The 23,312-nt window shown below is 38.3% G+C and overlaps 4 protein-coding genes and 1 non-coding gene across 7 annotated transcripts; 3 read left to right on the top strand and 2 right to left on the bottom strand.

Annotated features, from left to right (window-relative positions):
- Window positions 1-1,939: 1,939 nt before the first annotated feature.
- LOC103930665 (allantoinase) lies at window positions 1,940-7,067 on the top strand. The gene is made up of 14 exons (XM_009340060.3): window positions 1,940-2,302; window positions 3,871-3,964; window positions 4,083-4,203; window positions 4,311-4,384; window positions 4,469-4,582; window positions 4,667-4,752; window positions 4,974-5,033; window positions 5,229-5,377; window positions 5,457-5,583; window positions 5,669-5,824; window positions 5,952-6,062; window positions 6,143-6,253; window positions 6,416-6,514; window positions 6,649-7,067. Exons 1-14 carry the CDS (start codon window positions 2,216-2,218, stop codon window positions 6,775-6,777), a joined length of 1,518 nt encoding a protein of 505 aa, XP_009338335.2. The 5' UTR covers window positions 1,940-2,215; the 3' UTR covers window positions 6,778-7,067.
- A 1,828-nt stretch (window positions 7,068-8,895) lies between these two features.
- LOC103930747 (putative nuclear RNA export factor SDE5) lies at window positions 8,896-13,328 on the top strand. Its single transcript, XM_009340154.3, is given in 12 exon segments — window positions 8,896-10,021; window positions 10,577-10,602; window positions 10,810-10,887; window positions 11,284-11,348; window positions 11,435-11,520; window positions 11,523-11,696; window positions 11,930-12,012; window positions 12,136-12,192; window positions 12,408-12,475; window positions 12,597-12,703; window positions 12,785-12,858; window positions 12,933-13,328. Coding segments are annotated over 12 exon segments (1,503 nt in total). The 5' UTR covers window positions 8,896-9,456; the 3' UTR covers window positions 13,053-13,328.
- Window positions 13,329-13,772: 444 nt separating this feature from the next.
- LOC103930840 (monothiol glutaredoxin-S17) lies at window positions 13,773-16,355 on the top strand. Its single transcript, XM_009340262.3, has 3 exons — window positions 13,773-14,060; window positions 14,169-14,243; window positions 14,928-16,355. Exons 1-3 carry the CDS (start codon window positions 13,890-13,892, stop codon window positions 16,158-16,160), a joined length of 1,479 nt encoding a protein of 492 aa, XP_009338537.2. The 5' UTR covers window positions 13,773-13,889; the 3' UTR covers window positions 16,161-16,355.
- Window positions 16,356-16,524: 169 nt separating this feature from the next.
- LOC103930927 (pentatricopeptide repeat-containing protein At4g21705, mitochondrial) lies at window positions 16,525-18,706 on the bottom strand. 3 transcript variants are annotated; one of them, XM_009340357.3, is made up of 2 exons: window positions 18,365-18,706; window positions 16,525-18,147 (listed from the first exon to the last, which is right to left on the bottom strand). In XM_009340357.3, exons 1-2 carry the CDS (start codon window positions 18,605-18,607, stop codon window positions 16,903-16,905), a joined length of 1,488 nt encoding a protein of 495 aa, XP_009338632.2. In that variant the 5' UTR covers window positions 18,608-18,706; the 3' UTR covers window positions 16,525-16,902. The 3 variants fall into 3 exon arrangements, with proteins under 3 accessions (XP_009338632.2, XP_048438287.1, XP_048438286.1); XM_048582330.1 differs by having other exon boundaries at window positions 16,525-18,167; window positions 18,365-18,506; XM_048582329.1 differs by having other exon boundaries at window positions 16,525-18,154; window positions 18,365-18,506.
- A 284-nt stretch (window positions 18,707-18,990) lies between these two features.
- LOC103931012 lies at window positions 18,991-21,683 on the bottom strand. Its single transcript, XR_007257646.1, has 2 exons — window positions 21,545-21,683; window positions 18,991-19,556 (listed from the first exon to the last, which is right to left on the bottom strand). It is a non-coding gene; the product is annotated as an uncharacterized LOC103931012 (transcript).
- Window positions 21,684-23,312: the final 1,629 nt, after the last annotated feature.

Below are 23,312 nucleotides of genomic sequence, written 5' to 3'. Positions count from 1 at the left end.
TCCTCCTCTCTTTAAAACAAAGGGCGCTTCTAGTTATGAAATCTTATTGAAACTGTCTACATCTAGTCCATCCTTCGGAACCATATCACATCTTGTATATGATGAAATATGATGAATTGAGACTGTATTTTGTAAACATGTAATTTTCTTGAATAAGTTATCTATATATTGATATTCTTCGATTCGACGGTCAGAAATTAAGAAAAATGTACAAGAGATAAAAATGAGTCAGTGGATAGCACAACCCTATGATGAATCCAAACATAATATAGACAACCGGGCCCCGATTAATCCACTCCTCAAGAAGGGAGTCATGAAAAAACTAGGGGCTTCTCGAAAACATTATATTTTAGTACAAGAATACAAAGACTATTCGCCTCTCTGGAAAGCAGAAACATGAATAAATATGGATGAAGCAATTGACGGAGCAACCAACGTATTACGTCATGGACCATACTTGAAACAAGTCCTCCAAATGAAGATCATTTAGAATGTCAATAACATTTTTTTAAGAAAAAGTAAAAACTCAAAGTCTAAAAGAAATTCCTCCGAACTGTATCATTTCTTTTAAGATTTTATTCCAATACAGAGTGAAATCTCTAGAAGTTGTATTTGGTTGGTGTCATGTCAATATGTTCTTCTTTGAAAGTGAAATTATTCATATATTTGTCAATATGTCAAATGCCAATGTACACAAAAATCTCAAACAATCACAATTCAAATAGAACTTGTGTAAGAAGGGAGAAAATAATGTACATGTGAAAGGGTGAAAAAGAGAAAAAGAGATGAACACCGTGTATATTTATGTGGACGAAATTGGAGATTTATTTCTTTAGTATTCAGTTAACTAATAATTCTGGTCTCATTTGTCTAATGTTACGTTAATCCATAATGTACATGCTTGTAGTTTTGCTCACTACTCTCAAGTATTGATAGTGTTTACTACCTTATTTATCACCGTTGGATGAATTCAAATTTCAAGATTTGTGTCTATCCGTTACATAAATCTCGAAATTTAAACTCATCTAACAGTGATAAATAGGATGGTGAACATCAGCAGCTCTTAAGAGTGCTGAGCAAAAATATTCTCAATGTACAAGCCTTTGTTGATGTTATCAATAAACACTATTACAATCCAATGAGACAATAATGTACCAGAATAACGTAGTTTGATTATCGTCAAAGATAAATTTGAACTACATTATGTAAAGTTAAGCTCACCTCTTTTGTTTTTTAATATGAATAATATCATTTGTTCAAATAAAAAACTTTAACCAACGTAATTTTGTATTCAACAGAATCTAAAAGGTACGAGAGGAAATTGACCAATTTAATGTAAACGAAGGCCCTAACTGAAAAATGGGAAGAAATAAGAAAATTATACGCGTACCCCAGGGCCCACGCCTGAAACGACAAAGCCCACCCGTTGAAAAGGCAATCAAGATTCAGGAATCTTGCTCCCAAACGATACGGGTACCCCACCCCTGTTAGGACAAAGCCCACTTGTTCAAAAGGCATCAGGATCCAGGCATCAAGATTCAGGAATAAATCCCAGGTGGTGTTTTTATTTTTTATTTTTTAATAAATGATGTTATTTACGGTAAAGTGAAAATGATAAACTAAAAGTCAAACATCTTAACAATATTATAGTTCAATTTTGTTTTTGGCAAAACTTAAACTTAAAATATATCACTTACGATTCTAAAGAATACTAATAGCTCGTAATACAAAATGATCTTCCCGAGTTGGGGCACATGGACAGCCCTAAGGTGCACTCCCCCACTTTGTCGTATGTCTACTCCCCACGTACGCGTATCCCACTGTCTTATACATGGACCCTATTTCCCCCACGTGAAGTAGATAAGTGCCACGTGGACTTCTATCAACGTCCAACTAGACAACATGCGAAAGGATCTTCTTCGGATTCCTTTCTCATAATTCACAAAATCAGGAATTTTGAGCAATAGAAAATTGATTCAAAATTTTAAAGTGAATTTCTATTGTAATCGTTGGATTAAATTTCTATAACATGGATTTCCTGCTAGATTAAGAAGAAGAGATCCGGAGATATCATTTTCAACAACAGGAACTCCCACTGGTGCGTTGAATCTGCATAAATAGAGGGGGAGAGAGAGAGGGGAGAGAGAGAGAGAGAGAGAGAGAGAGAGCACTTGTTGTTTGACAGTGTCTGCAGTCAGAGGAGGGAGAGAGAAAAATGGAGGCGCTGCAATGGAGGATATTGCCGCTGCTTACGATGATCGCTTCTTTCCTACTATTTTTCTATTTCCGGTATCCCTCCCAGGTCTGATGACAAATTTATTTTTTGTTTCATGTAATTTAATTGGATTTTTTTCCCCTTTTCATTTGTTTCATGTAATTTATTTTTCTTTTCATTTGTTTATTTTGTTGGGTTGTATTTACGTATTATTTTGTACTGATTTTAATGATGTAAAAATGTTATTAAGTTACTGGTTTTCCGTTAATACTGGAAGATTTAGAGTTAGATTAAATTTTGGTTTTTTCTCAGCCAACCAAACACTATTTTTATGTAGAAACTTGCAACGTATTACTGTTTTGATTCTTCACTCTCAGGGATGCTTCTTTGATATTTTTGTTTTATTGTTTTTTTTTCTTGGTGGGTTAATTTTATATTTTTGTTTAATACTGATGCTTAAGGCAATCGAGAAATAGGGAGTGCAATGAAATACTTTTGATTTTTGTAATTTATATATATATATGATTCCAAATTGTTCGTTTGTTTCGCTCATTTTCTTACCAACCAAACTGTGTTTTGTGCAGACAATCATTGGAATATACCATATGAATTTTTAGGGTGATTATTTTCCTGTCTAATCCATTCAAAGAAATGGAGTGCAAAGAAAGCAAAAGATCAGTTTATGAAACGATATTATTTATCGATCTAAACTTTTTTTTCATTGAATTTATATGGTTTTCAAACTAGAAAAATCAGAACTAGAGACTCGAATTTTCCGTTTTTCCTTGGACGTTTTCTCTGCATTTTCTCATCAAGCAAACACTATTTTCTTTTAGAAAAATCATTGCAATTAAAGGACCGTGTTGATTCTGAGTTATAATTCTTTGACTTCATCTTTTCCCTTCAAATCCTCCTCCATTCCATTCCATTCTCCTTCTATTTGGACGGTGTGGTTTGGTATTGCTGCTTTAAAAAAAAAAAAAAACTGTTTCTGTTGTGCCGTGAGAATAAGCTTATTTTTGCAACGTCACGTTTTCAATTTTTTTTCCATCTAAAATTGTGAAAATAAGCTCTTTTTAAATGTTTACCAAACATATTTTTAAGCTCATCTTTTTTTTATACCCATTTTTTATAAAAGAACTTCAGTACCGAACTAATACTAGACCATGTCAACATTTTTTTTGTTGATTTCTTTGTAAGGAGAGGAAGATAAAGAAGGAAATGAGAGAGAATCCTACTCCGACACGTCAGTCGGTGTATAATTCCAATTTTCGTTTGTTGTTTACTTTTCTTTTGATAGTGGACAAGTGGATCTGAAATATTAAAATACTGGGTGATATGAACTTGTTTTAATTTGTCAAATAATAGATGATAGAGAAGTTATGCTGTCCTACGTTCCACCCCACTTAGAATATTCCACTAAGAAATTTTGGTGACATCATTTCTTTTTTTTGACGTGAAATTAGTATATAATATATCCACTAAATTTTTATTTACAGAAATGTTATGGACGTTATGTGTTGTATTCGTGTGCATGTCAGACTATATTTTTGTTCGAATTTTAAGTTGTGTAATGTGTTGTGTTTGAAATTGCCAACGTCCAAAAAATTAAATGCCATTTTGACAGAGTTCGATCAAAACCCTTTATTTTGCAGCAATATCCGAAAAACTGCAGCCTGCTGCCTTTCCAACATTATTGGATCGCCAGCAAGCGCATTGTGACACCTCAAGGGGTTATTTCCGGAGCAGGTAAGACGATATTCTACACTAATTTACGAAGAAGAATGATATAACTTGAGTCTAAGAGCGGGCGGACACGAGGTTTTAGCACCAAATAATTAAGTTTACGAAATGTGGAAATGTGCAGTTGAGATTAAGGATGGGAAGATTGCCTCAATTGTTAAAGAAGAGGAAAAGCATGGGAAGATCAAGTCGGAAAATGTGATTGATTATGGAGAGGCCGTTGTCATGCCTGGCCTGATTGATGTGTAAGTTATGACAAAATCAGTTGTCTTTTCGATCGGTTTCTTCATCGTCACGAAGGTAATTAGGTTTTTAGACTTGAGCTTAAACGCGTCGTTTGTATTGGTTTCAGGCATGCGCATCTCGACGATCCTGGAAGAGCTGAATGGGAAGGATTTCCGTCAGGAACTAAAGCTGCTGCTGCTGGTATGCCTATGTAACTCTGCTGCATTCTTTTGTTTTCATCGATTTTTGAAATTGAGAATGGATTTATTTTTCGCTTTCTTGCAGGCGGGATAACAACATTGGTTGACATGCCTCTAAATAGTGAGCCATCGACGGTTTCTAGGGAGACTTTGGAACTCAAGATTAAGGCCGCCGAGAGCAGAATTTACGTTGATGTTGGTATGAACTTGAAACTATGCGTTGGGGATACAGTTATGCTCAAATATTTAAGAACTCGCTTAAATTTAAATACAATGTGAACAGGCTTTTGGGGAGGGCTTGTTCCTGAAAACGCGTTCAATGCATCTGCTCTCGAGGACCTCCTAGATGCCGGTGTTCTTGGTCTAAAGGTAACTATTCAAGTAGTGAGTTTTGTGCCTAGAGAGAGAACTGTTCCATTACATTTCTTGTGCCACAAGGAACGCTCTTACCAACTAATTCAAACATCGTGTGGATCTAATGGAGACCAAATTTGCTATTTTCCTGCTTTAGGAAACAGTGTTCTACCCGCAAATTGTGCAGGATGTTTATGATCCTCGTCTAATGAATTTTTCGATGTCTATTTTTGTAGTCTTTTATGTGTCCATCCGGGATCAATGACTTTCCTATGACAAATGCCAGTCACATTAAGGTTTGTTTCATGAGATTCATCCCTCCCACTATCACATAAAACATCTAATTTACCTTGCAATTAAATTAAAATAAAATAATCGCCATCTTATTTGTTGATTGTATTGCTGCATCCATTGGCATTCTTGAGATGAATGTTGCTTTCGCAGTTCTGACGTTTTTAAAAAATCTGTGTTTTCAATTACTTGTTCATTAGGAGGGACTGTCTGTACTAGCGAAATACAGAAGGCCTTTACTTGTACATGCAGAGAAGGTACAAGAGCTCGAAAGCAACTTGGGAGTTGAAGATGGTAGTAACAATCCTCGTTCTTATTCAACATATCTCAAGACCAGGCCACCTTCATGGTAAGATATTGTTCGTGTGGATGCTAAGTCCTCGTTCTAATTTCACACGATAACTGTGTTTCCTCTGTTTATGAAACAGGGAAGAGGCAGCAATTAAGGATCTCTTGACCTTGACAAAGGACACGAGGATTGGTGGCCCGGCAGAAGGAGCTCATCTTCACATTGTTCACTTGTCAGACTCACGCTCTTCATTAGATCTTATTAAGGTATAGTCTTCAACAATTGTGGTTTATATAGCGTCTTGTTACTCTCTCCGATAGGCGATACGTGCATTTTTCTCCATTATTGCAGGAAGCGAAAAGTGGGGGTGATAGTTTAACTGTTGAGACATGCCCTCACTACTTAGCTTTCTCATCCGAAGAGATTCCCGATGGAGACACGCGTTTCAAGTGTTCTCCACCCATCCGCGATGCAGCCAACAAGGAAAAACTGTGGGAGGCTTTGTTGGTATGTACTTATTTTCTGTTTGCCTGCCTCCTTACAAAGTGATTTTCCATACTACTCTAATTGATGGAAAGAGGATGGTTATTTACCGTCAAATTGATTTCATTTGGCTTTTGATGTTTTGTTTCAGGAAGGACACGTTGACATGCTAAGCTCTGATCACTCACCAACTCTGCCGGAACTTAAGCTTCTCGACGATGGAGACTTTTTGAGGGCTTGGGGTGGCATATCATCTTTGCAGGTTGGCATACTTTTGCCTTCAAATGTTAAAAAGTTGCGATTTGTTTCAGCTAACCGACATTGTTTTCGGGGCACTTGCAGTTTGTTCTTCCTGTAACATGGTCATATGGCCAGAAATATGGAGTGACATTACAACAGTTAGCTTTATGGTGGAGCGAAAGGCCGGCCAGGCTCGCTGGACAAAAATTGAAGGTGGAATTATCATCAAATTTTCCTGCTCAAATCTGAAGTTTCGATTTTAAAACACAGGGAAAATTGCTTTGTTTTAGCCAATTTTTGCGCAGAAGCGGATATTGATATGCACCAAGAAAAACTAAAATATGTCTAATTACTAATTAAATTACAATTTTGCAGGGGGCAATTGCGATAGGGAATCACGCAGATATCGTAGTATGGGATCCAGATGTGGAATTCGACCTCGATAACGAATTCCCCACGCATGTCAAACACCCAGTACGCATTTTTCTTGATCACATTTTGAGGAACCCCTATGCATTCGGTTTAATCTATTGAACCAGTTCTATGTTATCGGAGTTCATTGCTTCGAGCAAGCATTTTACTCTCCTGTGTTACCTTTCAATATGTAGGGTATTTCAGCTTACTTGGGGACAAAGTTATCCGGAAGAGTTGCAGCCACATTTGTAAGAGGAAACCTTGTCTTCGAAGAGGGGAAACATGCTCCTGCACTCTGCGGCGTTCCAATTCTGGCAAGCTGAGAATGAAATAAGAACTGCCAATTGGCGAGCGGAATCGCACAAAACTCTCTTGTATATATGGTTGTATGATCAAATTCTCGTTCATGTAGGGCTCTGCCACAGTTAAATATTGTTCATGACATCCATCTTCTCTAGGGTTTAAGCGTACGTATAGCCTGTTTGACACAATATGGATTTCCTAGATGCAGGTATGCGCACACAAAAATCACAATTTGTAGATTTTTCTTCCACCATAAAACACAAAAAGTACACAAATTAAGGAACGTTTAATAACAATTTTGATTTTGGTTAGTTTTGTGAAGCATTTTGTACTTGTATGATGCTAAGTGGTACAGGCTGCATATTTAAATGGTGTAACAGGCTGCATATTCGCAAGTGGAACAGGCCTTATGAGCTTTGTTCATCCAGTGCACAAGGTGAGGGCGACTAGGCGCGAAGACGACAATGGACAAGTTTGTGGAGTGATGTTTCAGATGGATCTGTGCACGCGAGTCCCCAGCATCCCGTGCACCGGTAGGGAATCAAATTGGGACGACAAGTGTTTTCTAACTGGTGGGTTCTAAACAAAGACTTTGTGAAAAAATTAGAGCCACTGGCTCTGCCGTGCTTTGTGATCCCTAGTGGCACGGAACACATTTGATCACTGTGTTTAACTCCGTTTGCAATTTCAGTCCAATTTCTAAGTTCCGTCAATAAAATTAGCGGGTGAAGGCCTTACAACAGTAGGGCAAAAGCTGCATAACACTTTTTTTTTTTTTTCACAAGTTTGGGGGTTTTTATTAAACTTTTGTGACACACATTACACAATGATGCTTATTACACAAGATATGTTTATTTAGCTAGGGATGGGGAAGCCTTGGCGGCTATGATCATGGCCCATGCCACCATCATCACCGCCTTGGCCGCCACAATGACCACCGCCTTCCTCACCACCACTTCCACCACATTAGCCACCACGATTGCCACCTCCATAGCCATCACCACATCCACTGCCTTGGTCACCACAACTACCATCACCTTCTCCGCCATCGTATCTACCACCTTGGTCACCTCCGCCGCCAAAACTTGGATTGAAACTAATACCACCTCCAATAATCCCTCCTCCCATTTGCCCGCCGAGCCCTCCTCCCATTTGTCCCCCGAGCCCTCCTCCCATTTGCCCGCCGAGGCCTCCTCCCATTTGTCCCCCGAGGCCTCCTCCCATTTGTCCCATTTGTCCGAAGCCGAGGGAATCTGGCCTGTCAACTAGTACAGCTTTATCCTTGCCAATACTAATTGCCCTATGAGCAGAGCTCACTCCCCAGCTAAGTAATAGCAAATAAGCTACGCATGCCCATTTTTTTGGTGTTGCCATTTTCAATTGCTACTTACTTGCCTATGATCTTCTTCTTCTTCATGTTTAGGGTTTTTATACTGTAAAATCTGCGTGCAGATGAGTTTGTTTCAGTGAAAACTGGCATAAAAATGGCAGTTGGTTGAGCAAACCTACGGGAAAGCAAGCTAATCAAGATGCATTTGGTTATGGAAGCCAGGGCATCATGGTGTTTATGTGATCAGATAATTACGTGCGTTGTTTGCAATTGTTTTGAACAAATAATAGTTCAAAATAAAAAGTTGCAAACCTAAGTACGACAACCAAGTTGATTAGAGTGGTGTATTTTAGCTCTGTATTCAATCTTGAATCAATTTTTGTTGTTGTTTCGATGACTAGAAAAGTAAATTTTCAATCAATCTCGTCTACTTATATTATAATAACACGTAATGTACCGTCTTATGTTCTAGGTACAAAAAAATCTCTTCTCAACAAATGACGTAACCCACATACACATCATCTTATACTTCTTGATTACAAAAAATTAAGAAACATACCAAATATCTCCCAAATTAATATCAAATTAGAAACTAAAATCATTCAGTAAGGTAATTCCATCGGCTAATGCATGCAGACGCACATACATCAACATCCCCGTATCATTTACGTGGACGACTTCCCTACCATCACACAGTTCAGTCAGCCAAATCCATGTATTTTTGGTTGGTAATTAGCCAGGTAGGCAATAACCAATCAGTACTTAAAACACTCGACTTGACCAATCAATCACTCAACAACTTCCCTCGGAAGGAACGTGCCTTGGAAGGGAAAAAAGCGAGTGAGCAAACAGCGAAGGCGCCAAAAGCGTGCTGCTTTCTTCTGTTTCTTTGTTTTTGGTTTTTTTAGATTTTTTTAGATTTTATTTATTTATTAATTTTGTTTATTTATGCAAAATATTCTTCAATCCTCTCACTCTCATAACTCGCTCATGAATTAGTTGTATAAGTATCACAACACTCTCGCTCTCGCTCTCGCACCATCTTCGTCTCCAAATCCCCATTCTTTTGGGTTTCGCATTCGGATTTTTTTGAAACTATTCGATCCAATCTCTCACTGCTGTTAGATTTTTTGAATAAAACAGCGTCTTTGAGTGCCAAAAGCTTCGAACTTTGAGTCTCCGATTCCAAAATTTTGATCAATTTGTGTGATTTTTTGTGATCGTTCAAATCGGTTTGGTTGATTTGCATTTCTGATTCGAACCCAGAATTTTGTTTTGGAAAAAAATTCATCTCTGCTGTTCTAATCAGTGTGACTCTCTTCGTCTTCCTCAGAATTCTTTTCTTGTTATCCGTCGAGTTTCTAGGAAAATGGAGGCCTCTGGTTCGAACGGCGCATCGATTGTCACTGACGAGATGGCGCTGAGGGGTTTGCTGGAGGCGTTCGGGCCCGCGTTTTCTCTCGATCAAATCGCTTCTGCGTATTGCAAGGCGGGGAAGAATGCTGACGACGCCGCCGAAGCTCTGGCTCTCTCTGCACCCGATGGCGGAGAAACTTCCAGATTACCTGTCAATAGTATCTATAAGAAGCCACCGTATCAGGCAAACGGGAATGGGAATGGGAATATGAATGGGAACGGGAATCCCGGATCTTCAAAGCCGAAATATCGGCCGGTTTCAGCTGGTAGCGTCTCGAACATTATTGGGAAGCATTATGTTAAGAAAACGGCGCCGACACCGGCAAATGGGTCTCGTGAAGCAACCAAGCCGTTGAAGCTGAACTCCAGTGTGTTGCCAATGTCAGAAATTTGGGTCGAAAACGATAAGTCTAGTTCTTCAAAGGATGATCGGCTCCACCAGGACATGGAGGATTTTCTGTTCAGTATGCTTGGAGTTGGGTTCAAGCTAGAGAGGGATCGGATTCGGCAAGTTCTTGGTACAGTTTTGCTCTTTTATTAGTTTTCTGTTTCATCCATTTCGATTTGCGTTGTTCTTTGGTTTATATATTTACATGAAGTGTTTGTATTTGTGAGTTTGACATGATTGTTGAACTTGTCAAGGATGATTCAAATTTTGTCTAGCATAATGTGGTTAGACACGCACTCACTCAGTTGAAGTACCGTGCACACTCTTGGTTATCGGAGTTGGGAGAGAAGATTGGGAAGAAAGAACATTGAAGAGTAGAGGGCAAGAGTGAGTTGGTCTAGAGAAGGAAGACGAGAATAAAAGTAGGATAATGATTAGGTTGGTGCAATGTATGATTATACCATAATTTACGGAAAGAAAACTTAATGCTTGAGGCATTTGAAATGTTGACTTTTGAGACACGATGAATTGAGTGTTGAATGTTTTGATTGCAGTCTGTTTGATGGTTGTAGATTTAAGATGATTATTTTGATTTCATTTCACGGATGTTAATGTGGTGTTTAAGAATTGTTTTATCAATGACCTTAATATGTGAACACTAATCCTGGTTTATTTGGACATGCAGATAGTTGCGGATATGATATGGAAAAGGTACACTAAACCCTCTTTACTTATCGAAACCTGAAAGCCAGTCTCTTTACAATTTTTGTAGCCTTTTCGTTACTCTAAGATGTATGTGCAATATAATTTTCCAATTTTCTAATGTTATACAAATATCTTTCATATGCTACACACTGAAAAGCTATGTATAGAAAGAGTACTTCTAAGCAATAACATTTTCCTTTTAATACCGTTCAGAGCATGGAAAAACTGATTAATCTGCCAGCATCAACTTTCGAAAAAAGGAACGAACTTGTTGGAAAATCCAGTGAGAAGGTTAGTAACACTTCCAAAACGGGATTTGTGTGCTTTCTGATTTCTACCAATAACATGTCAAACTGCATCACTGATGCACATTTGAATCAGTTCTTCAGAAAAGTAAATTCAATCTTAATTTCATATAAGGAGGTAATACTAAGAGAGCTCACACTCTACGGAAGTGCATAAATTAATTCAAGGATGCATTCATGCAGTTTTGTACAGCTCTTGTAATCGATATTTGAGTGTAAAAGTTTGTTATTGTTTTGTCATAGTTTTGGGGGATGGGGCATTTTGTGTAGCATTTAGGCTTTAGGTACAGTAAGATCTAGTCCATGAAATTGTTCCAGCATGCTTAGTAAATTCTACTTTGGTATTTATCTCCTTGCCGTCTTATTTGAGATTATTGTCCAGTCTGCAGATTTGTCCCTGAAATATAAAGTATCTTCTGACAGAAAATCCAAAAACTACACCGAAGGGTATTGCTTCAATACTTAGTTATAGTTCATTAGTTCCTAGTTTATTATATCAATCACTCTGACATGTCTATGCTCATCTCATGCAGTAACAGAGATAGGGCTTCAAATACAAAAGGAGCAGAAGTTACTGAACAGGAAAAGGAGAGAAATGATCTCCCGAAGGGTATTCTGGCTTCCTGTTTGGTGCTTCTGAGAGAACCGAGGAGACACCAGTGGAGCGACCAAGAAGTACAATAAAGGCAGGGAGTAGATATGGAGCCTATGGACACCTAGTTGCTGAACCTCCGCAAGATTTCATTTCAGAGTACAAGTCAGCTGTTGTGTATCAACAGCATCATGTCGAGGATGGTATGCACCCTTTTCTATATATGGGAGAAACTTCATTTCCCTAATACCCTTTGTGGAGGGAATGGTGGCCTTAGGAATTTATTCAATTCCTATGAAATCCAGATTAATCCAAAAGACAGACCTATTAAGGCAGTAGCTAAATTCCATGTGTGGTTGCTCAAGTCAATTTGCCTGTCAAATTTATGTTTATGTCTTGTATTTTCCTTCATGATTAAAGTGTGTTAGAATTGCAGACGCAGATGACGAAGATAGCTACCAGGGTCTCCGTAAGTCTTGGAAGGAGTATCGGAGTACAATGAACGACTATTACCAGGCTGTATGTAACTTTTTATGGCTTATCTTATGTGCAATTATTTGATATATAAAACATGGAGGGTAGAGTCTCTTAGTAGCCTTCAAATTTCACACTATCGAGTAAGGATATCAACTCTTTTGTTAGGCTGTAGCCGCATTTGCTAAGAAGGATCGTGATCAAGCTTACAAACTTCTAGAACAAGTAAGGTTTCTGTCTTTCTGTTATGAAGTGATGGGATATGAGTTATATTTTTTTCATGCAAATAACAGAAAAAACAAGATTCCCTGACAAAGAAGATAGCATCTTCCGACTGTTGCAAATAGCTTTTACATGCTTCAAAAATTGAACAAGGCGTACTGGCGTAGTAATATTTGCCTTGACAAAATGAATTTATAACTTCTATTGTGCTACCACAGGGACGTTTTTTCCTCGAAAAGGCGTGTGAAGTAGAGGAGAAGTCGAATGAAATGATTCTTAAACCTAGGTTAGCATCCGTTTTATTGATAGTTCTGTGGTGTGTGCTTTGACACTTTGTGGAAATTTGTTACTGGCAGTGTATAGGGTCCGACAATGCTAATTATCATCATTTTTCGTTTCCTCGTCAGAAATGTTGAGACACAAGGTGAAATAGTGCTTGACGTGCAAGAATGCGGTGCCAAGGAGGCAATACGTCTTTTGAAGTGTCAAATTTCCTCATTTTCTGGTATCTCATGTAAGTAATCGTTCTCGTGTTCCTATTTTTCTTACGATTTTGTTTCATGGTTACCGAAATTTTGTGTTATCTTCGAGTCAGCAATCAAGTTTCTTAAGGTCATATGTGATACAAAAGAGGAAGATATCTCAAAGGGGTCTCGAAGACGATCATTGGTAAGACTGGTTCATAACTACTTGGTGCATCTGTTTAAACAATTACTTGACTGTTGTATTTTAAATCGACGCAGATTTTGAAGCTACTGCAGGAAGAATCGATTAAGTGGACCGAAGGAGAAAATGCTGGAACAATACTAATCCACTTAGACACTGTTAATCGGAGACAAGTAACTTTTGTCAAGAAGAAATGAAATAAAGTGCTTTCTCGAAAAGGTGCTTATGAGATTGAGATTTAGGGATGATCGACAATCAAATCGTTGAAGGAGAGAGTAATTAACTTTTGCAACATGTGATTTAAGATTTTGAAAGGAGTTGGAGTGAATTTTTGTTCCAATTTATGAGGTCTACTTTCTTTGAGTAATGAAACTCTTCAATTACCAAAGAAAAAAGAACAGGCATTTGCATTGTAATGGCTTTGAACTAAAGTTTATTTCATCTTTTGGTTGAAAATATTGGTATATCTTTTATCTTTCTTGTCATACGGATAATGCTGTCTTACTAGACTTGTTAGATTGTGAATTTGCACCAAGCATTCAAGTAAAAACTTAACCATGTAAATCGTTTTTGTTTCTAATCTGACAACATAACATGTTATGCGTCAAGCATTGCAAGTAAACTTATTCAATTGTCACAATGGCTACTTCTTCCCCCTCAAATGTTCCAAATATACGTTACCGAATTAGCGCTTACTTTCTAATAAAATTCAAGGCGTGACGATGCAAGTAAGGTGTATTTTTGTTCACCGCCTTACCTATTAACATTTGATCAGTTTAAATTTTAAAATTTATATCAATCAACTACATATATTTTAAAATTTAATCTTATCAAACGATAATAAAATGAGATGGTAAGCATGTTAACAAAAACATTCTCTTTCCAATCCATAAAATCAGGTCAAATATTTTGGTAGCCCTGAATGATAAAGGGTGGTGTAATTCACATATAAGCAGCTTCAAAACCCTCCGTCTCTCGTCTGTTTCTCTCGCTTTTGGTTGTGGGTTTTCCGAATTCAGAAGACTCCGTTCTCCATGGGTGGCTCAGTGAAGGATGTGCAGTCGCAAAAGGAGCTCGATAGCTTGGTCCACGGCGGCTCGCCGGTGGTTCTGCACTTCTGGGCGTCGTGGTGTGAGGCTTCCAAGCACATGGACGAGGTCTTCGCCCACCTCTCCACGGATTTCCCGCAGGCCCATTTCTTAAGGGTAACGTTTCATTCTCTTCTCTGAAGTTTTTTGCTTTTTCTGTTTTCTGTGTGTGCATGTATATATTTTTGGTTTAACTTTTAATCTACCATTGTTTGTAATTTGTAGGTTGAAGCTGAGGAACAGCCGGAGATATCCGAGGCCTATTCGGTTTCCGCTGTGCCGTTTTTCGCCTTTGTGAAGGTATGCTTATTGGATTTATACATGTTTTCTTGGTGATTTTGATGCTGCCAGTTTGATTTTTTGAATGAGCATGATTACGTTGTTCGAATTCAAATTTGAGAAGAGAGTTTTGCATTTGGTAAATCTGGTTGTGTGAATGTGGGGTTTAGTGTCCAATTGCTTTTGGGTTGCGGGTGATTTAAATTTGAGTCTGGGGGCTTACTTTTTTTGTTTATTATATGATACTTGCAGCAGTATGATTGTTTCGAATGAGATTTAAGTACTCATTGGCTTCAATTATGATGGAAAACTCAAAATTTGAGAGAGTTTGGTGGAGATTCAATAGGAACACTTTGTTAGTTTGAGTGACTGGAGAAGGATAAGGATCTGTGAATGGTGACATGGATTGTGATGTGACTATCGGATAATAAAAGAAGCCTTATGTTACACCTTATCAGTTCGAATGACTACCCGCCCAAAGAATGATTTACTAGATGCGAGACAATTTTAGATGGTTTAGGATGATTTATGATTCATGAGTTTGGAAGATACTTAATCTAGTTGGATACGTGGTAAAGCTTGTTAATTTTGAATTGAGTGAGATAATTCCATATGATTGCTGTTTCGTTGTTGGTTTGGGTTCTCCTATTGTTCTGTATATTTTTCTTATCCTTGTCATGTTCTGTTTGTGCTTTGATTTTCCAGGATGGAAAGGTTGCGGATACATTAGAAGGGGCAGATCCATCCAGTTTGGCCAATAAAGTTGATAGGGTTGCTGGATCAGTTAACCCTGGAGAACCTGCTGCTCCTGCCAGCCTTGGGATGACTGCTGGACCAACCATACTCGAAACAGTCCAAGAGTTAGCAAGAGAAAATGGTTCTTCCCAGGTAAAAGTTCAAGCACAAAATGGTCCTGCTGATGCCTTGAAAAGGCGGTTGCAGCATCTGATTGACTGTAATCCAGTCATGCTTTTCATGAAAGGAAGCCCTGAGGCACCCCAATGTGGATTTAGCCAAAAAGTTGTAGACATTTTGAAGGAAGAGAAGGTCAAATTTGGAAGTTTCGATATTCTTTCAGACAGTGAAGTCAGAGAGGGGTTGAAGAAGTTTTCTAACTGGCCAACGTTTCCGCAGCTTTACTGCAAAGGGGAGCTTCTTGGTGGGTGTGACATAGCAATTTCAATGCACGAGAGTGGTGAATTAAAGGAAGTTTTCAGAGACCATGGAATTGATACTACCGATTCTGCTGGGGCAAAAGTAACTGAAGCTGGAAGTGGAAAGGGTGGAATCTCGGCATCTACTGGTGTGAGTGAAACTCTTAACTCTCGACTCGAAAGCCTGATTAATAAAAGCCCTGTTGTGCTGTTTATGAAGGGAAAACCAGATGAACCAAAGTGTGGTTTCAGCCGAAAGGTGGTCGACATCCTTGTGCAAGAAAAGGTGGACTTTGAGAGTTTTGATATTCTTTCTGATGAAGAAGTCCGTCAAGGGCTCAAAGTTTATTCAAACTGGTCCAGTTATCCTCAGCTATACATCAAAGGTGAACTTATTGGTGGATCAGATATTGTATTGGAGATGCAAAAGAGTGGGGAGCTCAAGAAGGTTTTGGCAGAGAAAGGGATTGTTCTGAAAGATACTCTTGAAGATCGTTTAAAGAAATTGATTAATTCTTCACAAGTAATGGTCTTCATCAAGGGCACACCCGATGCTCCCAGATGCGGTTTTAGTTCCAAGGTCGTGAATGCCCTTAGAGAAGAGGGTGTGAGTTTTGGGTCCTTTGATATTTTATCCGACGAGGATGTGAGGCAGGGGCTTAAAGTCTTTTCCAACTGGCCAACCTTTCCGCAGCTCTATTACAAAGGTGAGCTGATCGGAGGTTGTGATATCGTGATGGAGCTGAAAAGCAACGGAGAGCTTAAATCTACCCTGACAGAGTGAAGCGCAGTCTCGTTTTATCAAACAATCCTGGTTATCCTAATCTGATGTAAGTGTCTGCTGACATTAGACACATTCCAGTTTGCTTGAGGTGCTTTCTTACCATACACTTTCATATATGTTTTCTTGTGTAATCAGTGGTTACGTACTTCGGATTATTTATGATCAATCTGAGCAATATCAAGAAGTTTATCGGTTGCTGCTTGCTTGGTTATTTTTCTCGAAGAGGTCGAACTTGGCATCTGGTCGAAATAATTTTTAGAGGAAGTAATTTTTCAGTACCGTCTGCACTTCCGCTTAATTTTGTCACGTATTTTTTTGTTGATTTATTCAATCTAATAGCTGAAAAAAGGTAGACCGGTTCGAATGACATCCTTCAAATCGTAAACATATTCCATTGCTTTCATGGGTTATAACATTGTCACAGTACACAGCAAAAAATTTTACGAAATCTCAACAATTGCGTTTTTCACAGAAATTGTTCTACGGTTTTTAATCGATTTTGTGAAACTCCACAGAAACCGTCATAAAATCTATTTTCACAGAACTTTCACCACGCCCCTAAGCATCCAGAGATGTTCTGATCGGCGAAACTGTTCCGGAGATGTTCTCTTGTCACCGTTGAAACTGGGGACAATGGGCAGAGGGAGACGGTGGCTTCGTACTTGTCTTGGGATAATAATTTCTTCGCCATCGCCATCGCCATCGCCATTGCCATTGCCATTGAAATATGCTTCTGTAGAAGCTAGTTTTCTCTCATGGCAAGGATTTTCGCTGTCTCTGCGCCATCGCCGTCTATTTTATCAGCTTTCAGTCGATCCAAAACACTATTCACTTCTATACCCTCTCTTATATATGCCTTTAACAAAGCATGATACATGTGCTTGTTCACCGGGATGACTTTCCTCAATGCCCCAACAAAAGCTTCCGCATCTTCAGCACTGCCTTCGTCACCAAGCCAACTCAATAAGGTTGTCAGTGTCACTTCTCCGAGGTTCGGCTTCCATCTTTTCTCGGAAGACAGACGGAGGGCCACCTTCAAGCACTTAAAAGCCTTCTTCATCTCACCCTTATTCACATGCCCCGCCGCCACTGTTTCCCAACTTCTCGCTGTGGTTGCTTTTCCCTTCTCCATCAAGTCTTCAAGCAGAGCTTCTGCTCTCTCGTACAATCCCTTTACGGTGTAGCCTGTAATGACAGTTTGTGGCACCCGAAAATCGTAACAGTTTCCAGACAATTCCCACTCCTCCATCACCTTCTCAGCTTCATTGAGCTCACCGAGCCTCACCAGAGACACCAACATGCCCATATAATCCCTGTTTATGCATCTCTTACAAGCGCTCTTCTCAACACCCCATAACCTCAAAACTTCACCCTTACTTCCCATACTCGCATAGAGCGAAATCAGATGATTGTAGCCAAGTCCGTCTTTGTTATCTAGCCTCTCTTCCGACTTCTTTAAAGCATTCATTGCCTTATCGGTTTGGCCTTCTTTAACATAGAAATTGGCGACGACAGCATACGTGTTCCAGTCCATGACAATGTGAGGCTGGCTTTCCATCTCTTTAAAAACCTTTTCCATTCCTTCAAGATCAGACCTCACGCCATACGAATTGATGCAGATTCTATAGCTGAAGTTGTCCGGAGGAACATTGTTCTCCTTCATCTCAGCTAGAACGCCGGGGACCTTCTCATGCTGGCCAACATTCGTATACAAACACATGATGTCGTTGTAAGTAAGAGGCGAGGAAACAAATCCCATCTCCTTCATTTTGCGCAAATGAGCGACGGACTTATCCACTTTGCGCTGCCGGACATAGCAATTCAAAAGAGCACCATACGTCTTGATGTTCTTATCTTCGTCCCTCAAATTATTGAAATATTCTTCCGCGGAAACAAACCCACGTACCTTCCCAATCAAATCCAGCTGCACGGCATGCTCAACCGGCGAAAATATGCATATCCCCTTCTGATTCATCCACTCTGAAATCTGCAACCTATAACAGATTACTACGACAGCAGAGGAATTTCCAATTACTTGCGATACAAACAAACACATTAACTAACAAAAATCCTAATTCCCTCTTTCACTCACTTTCTTTAACTAAAATTTAGTTACTTTGATGCTTCTTCGAATTTTCTTTCATTTTCTGAGCAACCAAACAGGGGATAACACAAAGTACAAGGTAAGAGAGAAAGATGGAAACCTGGAGGGCTTGGGAGAAGCGTTTCCGCTTTCGGAGGTCGTGAATGATGCGCTGAAGCTCGGCGACTCGGACCTTGTTGCCATTGTAGACCCAGTCGTCGAGCTCTGGAACCACATTCAAGCTAGGGTTTCCGAGCGGGCTGATTTTGTTGTAGAGGGTCGGCTTCTTGGTCCTGCTCGTGTAGTAGGACCTGATCGCCATCGCATTTCGGATTAGGGTTCTAGCGAAGAGCTTCGGATCCATGATTTGGGGTTTAGGGTTTTTGGAGTTGGGGGAGAAGAACCAGAGAAATGAAAATGAAGGGCGGCTTTTGGAGGAAATTTGGAGGAAAGGGGCCTGATGTTTCTGAAATTGGGCCTTTTAAGTAAGAACTCATTTTCATTATCGCCGTAAAAATTTATTTGATTTGGAAACCGTTTAGTCATTTATATGTGTCGAACAAATTAACAGTTATGAAAATATGTGTTATTGTCATGATTAATCGTCAATTTCTTTGATTCACATAAATGACTAAACGGCCTTTAATTTAAAGGATTTGTCTGGAAATGATCTTTAGATGATGATGCAAAATATGAACAATTTCAATCAGTTATAACTTTTATACGATGAAATGATGTCACATGAAATATGACAAAATTAGTAACTTGACATAGCATTGTGACCATCACACCAAAAAGTTTCTCGTGAATTCGGTTTAGCTTGATGATTATTTTCATAATTACAAAACCCCGATACCAAAAGCTAGCAAACACTGCAGAAAAAAGGCAGCATGTTTATATGATACCCAAGATCCAAAATACATATCCCATAAAACCTGACCAATTTGTGTCGACCAAATCAACAGTTATGGTAACAATCAGCATCGAGCTTTGTTCCGATGGTCATCCATGTACTGAGCTACGCAATCCAACAGCTTATTTTCCAGTGTTCTGAACTGAGCTATTTGCACCTGCAGCTCCAACTGCTGTTTTCTCAGGTTCTTATTCTCCTCCATTAATAGCAGGCAATTGTTTTCTTCTGCTGCTGCCAGTGCAGTGCTTGTGCTCCCACTCTCTTCTGAAGCCTTCAGATACGCTGGAAAAGCACTTGGTTCGCATTTCTTCCTGGTGATCTCAACTAGCATGTGCCTGCAGCCCTTTTGGAACTTTTCATGCTTAAATTCCCACAGTTTTGGTGATGTTTTCTTGAATCCCTGCTTTTGGTTTTGAGGGTTAGAATCACAAGTTGAATTGCCAAACTTTTGACTAATGTAATTCATGATCGGAAATGCTTTTATAGGCAGTGCTTTTGCTCATAAGCAAACACAAACCAACCCTAGGGTTGAGAGTACTGTAACCCACCGAGTCATGAGATAAAAAGAAGAAAACCTTGATATATGTAGCGTATCCAAATGGGATTAAGGACATACTTGGGAGAGACTTTTTAGTACGCCAAAAACACGATCTGGTACACCAAGTGTAATGATATAATTGATTGAAAACTTGAAAAAACAAATTTTCCAATTAGTAGTAATACTTAGTGTATCAAATCATGTCATCGGTACACTGAAAAATTTCTTGCATATTTGAGATGCTGCACTAAAAACATGCACAAGTGCTTTGACTAGACGCACAACAAAATTTACTAAAATTCTTGTCGTTGGATTAAGAAAACAATTTTCTTTTGGGAGTATGGTACTTTAGACAATTATTCGTGCAAAAGGATAAAGGGAACCTACCACGACTGCACTTGTTTATTCCAAAACCAAATTTGACCATTGGTGCTAATGCTTCCAAATTAGACAAGGATGAGAAATAATTGATTGAAAATGATTAAGATAAGTACAGTAATATTTTACAAATGGATCTATCTTGGAGATTCTAATTGCAATCGGAAAATTTTATTTTGCCTCTCTCACATCACGTCAAATTAAGTAACAAGAGATTTAAAGAAAAACTTTTTAGTTAAAATAGTATCTGAACTTTACATAACTCCTTACTTTGGTCCATGAGATTTAAAATCGAAAAAGTGATTTCTGAGTTTATCCACCATCAATTATTTTGATTATTTTATGAAAAATCTCTGTTAAATAAGTAAAATGATTGACGGTGAACAAATGTAACATCCCACATCGTCTTAGGGAGTGGATCCTTTAAGCCTTATATATATATATATATGTATATATTCTCATCTCCACCTAACACGAGGCTTTTTGGGACCTCACTGGCTTCGAGTTTCCGTAGGAACTCCGAAGTTAAGCGAGTTCTTGCGAGAGCAATCCCAGGATGAGCGAGTTCTCGCGAGAGCAATCCCAGGATGGATGACCCACTGAGAAGTTCTCGTGTGAGTTTCCAGAAACAAAACCGTGAGGGCGTGGTCAAGGCTCAAAGCAGACAATATCGTGTTACGATAGAGTTGAGCCCGAGATGTAGTGGGGATCCGGGCCGGGATGTGACAACAAACATAGGGACCATTTTTATGAAAGTCAAATCTTTATGTAATTTCAGAGACTAGTTTAGCTCAAATGTCTTTAAAAAAAAAACATATGAGAGAGTAAATACGCAGTTACACCAGGTTTTTCTCATGGTCGGTAGAAGTTTATGCTTTATTATTGCTCACGTAACTCAAAACTATTGCAGTCTGTAGAGTGTAATTATTTTGACCAATTAAAACTATCACAAATTTTTGACTTTCACAATAATTTATATATTCTCGTTGACTAGTGTTATACGGGGAGAGAGGTATACGCAACAAAGATAACCATCGTCTTCAATCCATGAAATCTTTGAATGAGTAGATCACTCAATGCTTTGAACGAGTAGATCAATGAATGCAAAAAGCTCTGCAGAAATCAAAACATTGACCCTTTTTGCTGATCGACGAACGTTAGTATTCCGGCGGGTAAAGGCTGTTTGCCCAACAAAATACCGTTCGTCGGTCAAATGATATTTCTGGTAGTGATGGTTCAAACCCTAGATTTTTTTTCTTTATCTATGAATTACTGGGTTCTTGATCAAGTGATCAGAAATAACCAAACAAAAGAAATTTTCTAAAAGCTTTCTAAACCTTAAGTATATAACATAGATATAATTTTCCATGTATATACGTTCTTTGTATAATTAAAGCAAATAGATGAGGTTCTGATTTCAAATCTGATATACGGAAATGGTTGAAATAGAAAGATAAGGGCGGGCGACTCACATAGGTATTAAGTTGGCGAATGAAGCTGGAGAAGTTGTTGTGCTTGAAATATTTAGGCAGCAGGAGCTCTGAGAAATCAGCAGGAGACCATACTATAAATCCAGTGCCCTCTACATTCCATGACACAATATTCCTCTTCCCACCACCATCTCCTCCGACATCTTGTTCTTCTAGCAGATCAAACGTCTTCGACAGAAACGGGGCGGCGCTTCTTGTTCGGGAAGAAGTTTCAGCCATCTATGGCTGGCTAGCTAGCTTTTGAAACTTTTGTTTCCACAGAGTTCCTAAAATATTCTACACTGTACCAGCCTCTTATTTATGCCATGCTTTCACCCTCGAGCTTTTGGAAAGTACTAGCTAATGGCGTGGAACGTTGACTGCTTCCTTTTAACTTTCTTTTACTTTAAGTTTGTCAAGTTCATGCAACTTTCCCAAAAAACCCAATTTAGCTTTTTTTTATTTTATTTTTATTTTTATTTTTATGTAACAAAAGTAGATGGAGGCATATAAATTCATTTGTCTCATGTTGGACAATGACAAGTGGCGGATTAAAAAAAAATTGTACTCGTAATTGTAGGTTAGAAAGAGAAATACTAGCAAAGATACAATAACGTATTAGAATAAATTTACTCCGGCCCTTTGGGAGTTATTCTCGTATATGGTGCTATAGTATATGTTCTAAGGGTTAGACTGCGTAGTTTGCCAATTAAAGCGGTACACAACTTGGATTTAGAACGTCATAAAAGAATTCATTACTATTTGGTGTGGATGTCAAAACGTTGTGAAGTAAATAATCTTGCATTTTGTTGTTATTGTACCGTTTATTCTAGTTCTTACCGCAACAAGCAATAGGAAGTCAGGATGTTATTGTCGTCAACACATCTTTTCCTGAAAATTATTTAATGGGTATCATATACAAATAAGATCCTGAATTAGATAATATTGTGTAACAATCTATGTTATGGGATTTACATATACCCATAATTGCTGTTATAATTGAAATTGGGAAGGATCTTGATATTTCAAAAAATAAGACAATTTCATATGTTGCAACATAAAACATGAAGCAATTGCATACATTGGTTTTTATGTAGATCCGCTTATAATGACATTGATATTTCTTTAATTTTATATTAATAGAAATATAGTTTATATGATTAAACAAAATTTCTAATAATTGACTTGACTAAGCATCTAAATTAGTACACAATACTTGAAAATCCAATTAGGTAATGACCATAAGGCTCTTTTATAATAAAAACTCAAGTAGTGGTGTATAGAAAATCCTTGGGAGAAATAAAAGAGGAAATTTTAGGGTTTTGGGTGCACAGAATGATTGTGTAGTCTTCAGTCACCCCAATGGTAACCCCGCCACCCCACCAACCCCAAGATATTCAAACATTGAAAGGATAACCAAAAGGCCGCGAACTCTGACCCATTTTTGGAACAATTTGGCAGAGTTTCAGGTGTATTTTTGCGAATGAAGATTCTTTTTGGATTTTTTTTTGTGAAGATTCTGAAAATCTTTAAATTGTATTTGTTCATTATAAATCATGTTTGATCACTCGAAAAACGATGAACGAATATAATTTGAAGATCTCTAGGATAATTTCGAGATCTATATATTACGTAGATCACGAAATTTAAACTCATTTAAAGGTAATAAATAAGATAATAAACAACACTATCACTTGAGAGTCGTGTGCAAAATTTTTTTATTTGAATACATTTTTTAGAAATGAGGGAACTCTCTTAAAAGTTGGAATTT

The sequence above is a fragment of a genome, unplaced genomic scaffold, assembly GCF_019419815.1.
Source record: "Pyrus x bretschneideri cultivar Hongxiangsu unplaced genomic scaffold, Pyrus_bretschneideri_v1 Contig19, whole genome shotgun sequence".
Lineage (NCBI taxonomy): Eukaryota > Viridiplantae > Streptophyta > Magnoliopsida > Rosales > Rosaceae > Pyrus > Pyrus x bretschneideri.
This window is presented reverse-complemented; position numbering and strand designations above follow the sequence as displayed.

Bases quoted from the DNA above. Each gene is read 5' to 3' on its own strand.
- LOC103930665 (XM_009340060.3), top strand. From the start codon at position 2,216: ATGGAGGCGCTGCAATGGAGGATATTGCCGCTGCTTACGATGATCGCT. The intron at 4,753-4,973 runs GTAACTATTCAA...CTATTTTTGTAG, and splicing joins CCGGTGTTCTTGGTCTAAAG to TCTTTTATGTGTCCATCCGG. The intron at 5,825-5,951 runs GTATGTACTTAT...GTTTTGTTTCAG, and splicing joins AACTGTGGGAGGCTTTGTTG to GAAGGACACGTTGACATGCT.
- LOC103930840 (XM_009340262.3), top strand. From the start codon at position 13,890: ATGGGTGGCTCAGTGAAGGATGTGCAGTCGCAAAAGGAGCTCGATAGC. The intron at 14,061-14,168 runs GTAACGTTTCAT...TGTAATTTGTAG, and splicing joins CGCAGGCCCATTTCTTAAGG to GTTGAAGCTGAGGAACAGCC. The intron at 14,244-14,927 runs GTATGCTTATTG...TTGATTTTCCAG, and splicing joins CGTTTTTCGCCTTTGTGAAG to GATGGAAAGGTTGCGGATAC.
- LOC103930927 (XM_009340357.3), bottom strand. From the start codon at position 18,607: ATGGATCCGAAGCTCTTCGCTAGAACCCTAATCCGAAATGCGATGGCG. The intron at 18,148-18,364 runs GTTTCCATCTTT...TATAGGTTGCAG, and splicing joins GCTTCTCCCAAGCCCTCCAG to ATTTCAGAGTGGATGAATCA.